Source organism: Aptenodytes forsteri, unplaced genomic scaffold (genome assembly GCF_000699145.1).
Source record: "Aptenodytes forsteri isolate BGI_AS27 unplaced genomic scaffold, ASM69914v1 Scaffold234, whole genome shotgun sequence".
Classification (NCBI taxonomy): domain Eukaryota; kingdom Metazoa; phylum Chordata; class Aves; order Sphenisciformes; family Spheniscidae; genus Aptenodytes; species Aptenodytes forsteri.
In genome coordinates this window covers 473,643-478,139 of record NW_008794006.1, presented here as the reverse complement: position 1 = coordinate 478,139, position 4,497 = coordinate 473,643, and the positions used below count along the sequence as shown (strand labels likewise).

The window sequence follows — 4,497 nt, the reverse complement described above, 5'->3', positions numbered from 1 at the left end:
GTAGTCCCACCAGTGGCTCGTAACTCTGTTTTGTCTCAGTGGCTTAAGCCAGAACAAAAACTTTCTGGCATAAACCATAAAACTTCATGTGGAACCAGCTAGGGCTGTTGATGAGAAATATTTCTTCTCATTATTGGTGTTAGGGAGCAGCAAGAGCAAGGCTGCTCCAGGAGTGAGGAGCCAGGAGCAGAGGGTGGCCACAATGCAGGCTAGGCAGCACCCCTACACCTGGGGCACAGGTCCACAGAACCTAAACCAGGCAAGCAGAACCAGGTGGCGAGAGCAACAGCTCTCCAAAGCCAATCCAGGAAGTCCAAACATCGATTCAGGAATAGGGCTGGGCCCAGGCCCACCTACAACATAGCTTAGGGGAGTACAGGATGCCACAGCCCAAGCTGAAATAGGATCTGTGGGCCCATGGACAGGGGGTGGGTAGGGTTCCCTGGTGAGGCTGCTTAGGGCCACTAAGGCCCAATATTGCCCTCAGGGCTCTGACAACTGGATTCACAGATGACAGCAGGTTTAAACCTGAGTAAGTATTATTTTCCCTCTGATCAGCATGTATGCATCAACTGGATGGCAGGGCTGAGCTGTATCCTTGTGCTGTATTCAGGTGGGAAGGGTAAGAAAGCACTGGGACTGGAGAGACTTCACCTCTGTTGGTCCATCTAGCCTCCTCCCCTCCAGAATATGAAACGGACATCTCACTGTATGCTGCTGACCTGTACCAGCATTACTCCCACTTTTATTTAATTTTTATATAAAAAAAAACCACAACACATTTTCTTGCAATTATAACTTCTGATCTCTTTTTAAAAATAGCAATAACAGAGCCGCATAGCTGAGAGGCCATTATTAGTAGTTCTTATGCTATACCAGAAAAAGCCATTTCCATCAGGTTGTATAGAATGCATTTTCCAATGGAGAAAATCCAAAGATTTCAAAGCCTACTTTCATAGTGCATACTCTTTATCATACTCTGACAGTTTTTCCCCTCTCCTCAGGAGAAAGCCCAGGAATATTTACCACATACCTCTTACCATGCACTTGCTGTAACCTGGTGTACAGCTATTTTCATCTTACATAAATTTTTTGGGTAATTGCAGTTGCCCATGAAAACTAACAGAATTTGGAAGATGCTTTCTGGTTAGTCTGATAGAAACGGTGGAAGAAGGCAAAGAAGCGTAACATTCCCAAGCCACTGCCTCTCCTTCAGCCTTCTCTTGACCATTTGCATCTGCAAAAACAGAAAGATTAATTGCTCCCTTAACCTCAATGCCCCTTGAAAACAAAACAAAACAAAACAAAACAACACTTCTGAGCACAAGAGTTACTGTCTAGCAGAAACTCCCAGTCCCATTTGGCAGTAAAGACCCACTCACTATTTCTCAAACAAGAGGTTTCATAAGATATTCAAAACCCTGTGGAACACCAAAGGCTATACAGAACATGGCTGGATAACAAATACAATCATACATGGAGTAAGGAGGAGAAGACCTCAGAAGGTAACCAGGAAGTAGAAGCAGGGGCAGTACTCCTGTCAGTGAGACTTAGTCATGCTCTTGGCTGCTTGGCATCAGAGCCTACATACAATCTCACCATGTCTGACACAATGACGACGCAGGTTGTACAATGCTTTCCATCTGGAAAAGAGAAAAAACATGATCCACAGATAACTTGCCCTTTATTTTACACCAATTGCTGTGTTCACACATGTCCTCATATGATATTCATTCTGTACGTAGATACAGACCTTCGCTGCCAACATTAACAAGGTAATTCAGACTGTTTATCTCATCCTCTTAGGCCAAGAGCTAAACACACCAGTTCAAGCACTAACAGAACTACTAAGGTATGTTGGAGCAAGTCAGATCAAAAGATACAAACAGGTACAAACAGATGCTGCTGAGCTGAAAGTGCTCCTTAGCGTGTTACATCCCGTTACATGCTGGCAGCCACAGGAAGCTCCTCTGCCTCAGACACATTTCTGCTGCACAACGTGCGGCAGCATCAAGTCCATATACATCGCTGCTGGAACAGAAGTCAATCCAGTACCACTTCAGGAGGGCTGTGCTTACCTGCCCAGGCAAATACGCATCTGTCAACCCTCCAGAGGGCTCTCCTGCTCCATGGAGGTATGACAGCTTGCTTGGAGATCCCTTAACTTGGAGCTGCATTGTCCAATACTGAATACACCCAGCAGCAGCTCCAGAGGTCAATTCTACCTTTATGTTTGTTGACAAGAAAAAAAAAAATATTACGTTGCCTTCCCCACAGCTCAAAGCATCCCAAAAGCACATACAAATTTCAGTTTTGCTCCCCGTAACGCTCAGATATGCCAGCTCCCCAGCGTTGTGTCTTTCATAGCATGTAACTCTTCACAAAAATGGCCTTCTGGATGAGGAGATATTTTGAATAATTTCATACATATGGAGATAATGTCCATCTGATGGCTGCATCTAACATTGTATCACATGAGAGTGAGTACTCCAGCAACTCATGAAAGTTTTCAGACTTTGTGGAAAAGGCCTCAGGTTGGAAAATGACCAAGATTCCAAAACATTCAGGCAAGTGCCGGAATAAAATATTGAAGCGAAACATCCTCATGGAGCAAGATGAAGTGGACAATTCTTTTACTTACAATATCTGTAAAGAGGAAAAAAAAACCACAAATCCAGTTTAAAGCAGGAAAAATACTTTAAAATCACATCTTCTACAGAATGCCACCGTAAGAATACAATGCTTCTACCACTTCTGACAGAAGGACGACCAGACATATCACCCTGTAATATTTAAGTCCTTGAGGGTCTATGAAGCGTTACTGAAGAGTATATCAAAGCTGATACCAAAAAGGAAATATGTAATGTATAGGCCTATAATGCTATACCCATGATTTAAATCTTCCTTGGGAAATTCTTAACATCTGCACTAAACCATAATACACAGATGTTCTCAGGAAAAGCATACAGAGTTATCAAAATAGGATATAAAACCCTGCATAGGCTTCTGCTAGAAAGAACATATCGTTTCTATGGCTAGAAACACTAGATGCGTAAAAAGCATTTTGGTATTAGAATCAATTTGATGCTGAATGTAAGAAAGCATCTAAGAAAAAAAAAAACCACAAACAAACATGTCAGTAAATACAAGTTTCTCTGCTAGAAATTAGGGGCTTTGTTTTAAGACTTTCAAAAAAAATAATACCTCAAAATAATAATAAATAATAACAACTTCAAAACAAAGACAACAAGAAGACACCCATGATTAGTCAGAGTATTCAACTTGATACTTATAAAAGGGCCTGGCTTAATTTTTTTTAATGTTTTTTTTTCTTCCCCAAATGCCTAAGGCCTGAAGCTTACTGCCTAAAAATAGAAATATTAAGAGTCCTCAGGTACAGTAAAAATAGTCAAGTTTCAAACAGACAAAACAGAAGATATGCTGTTCTGCTAAGACTACAAGTATGGCAAACATCCCTCCTTAACCAGAGTTTGCAAGCAGAGCTGTTGAACTTACTGCACAATGCTTTTGTGGGATTGACCTGCTGTCCAGCAAGCAGCTGCTGCAGCTTCTTGATGTCTATGCGTGCCTCAGCCATGTTTTCCAGATCTCTGCCTTGAGCAGAACTTTGACATCCGTCCTCTGATGCTAAAAGCGTAAGAACACAACACTTAGTCAAAACATCAGAGGGAGTTTCAACACCTATAAGGACACACCTGGTAATCACTGAACAGCTGGTACTCAAATGGGTGGTTTTTCAGAAACAGCAGTGCAAGGAAGAGAAAGCCCAGTTTTCCTACAAAGTTGTCAAGGATACTGGAAGAGATTCCCCCCACAAACATGAAACAGCCATTGGCCACTTTTCTTTCATTTGAAGACTTCAAAGTACTTGATGCTAGTTTCTAAGGACTAACAGAAGGTAAGTACTGTTATCAGCATCACATTTAAGTAACAAGATCAGACAGACACAAGAGGCAACAAACAGGGAAACTTACCCCAGGGAGGATTTCCCAAGTCTTTAAAATGTGTTGTTACAGATACTAAGTCAGTTTCTATTTTCAAGTTCATTTCTCCACTCAAGTTTGCTTCAATCACCTACAATACAATCAATCTCAATTTTAGGCAAGCCACTTTCACACTCCAGAATTACAGAAGAATAAAGTGCAGCTTTGTTCAAATACAAGCTTCCAGAAGCACTTCAGTGCCTTCACAGCTCAACTGTATTTTTTGAACATGGTTTGAACATTGGAATGTTCAGCTACAAAATGCATTTCTCATCATTCCTGTGTGAATTATCCTAGACCAACCTCCCTGAAATTATGAAGAATTTCATAATGAAAGAATTTCTTTCAATTGCTCTCCAGTACTTTTAGGACAAGTACTGGCTTTGGGAAGTTCATAGAATCATAGAATCATAGAATCATTGAGGTTGGAAAAGACCTCTAAGATCATCGAGTCCAACCGTCAACCCAACACCACCATGCCCACTAAACCATG

The 4,497-nt window shown here is 41.5% G+C and overlaps 1 protein-coding gene across 1 annotated transcript in view; it reads right to left on the bottom strand.

Annotated features, from left to right (window-relative positions):
- Nucleotides 1–1,667: 1,667 nt before the first annotated feature.
- HUS1 (HUS1 checkpoint clamp component) overlaps nt 1,668–4,497 on the bottom strand; it is a 17,678-nt gene continuing 14,848 nt past the window's right edge. Inside the window, exons 6-8 of the mRNA XM_019474749.1 lie at nt 3,996–4,095; nt 3,517–3,648; nt 1,668–2,646 (exon numbers count right to left, since the gene is read on the bottom strand). Of these exons, the coding sequence (XP_019330294.1) occupies nt 2,564–2,646; nt 3,517–3,648; nt 3,996–4,095 (315 nt within the window). The 3' untranslated portion in view covers nt 1,668–2,563. The remainder of the gene's footprint in view (nt 2,647–3,516; nt 3,649–3,995; nt 4,096–4,497) is intronic.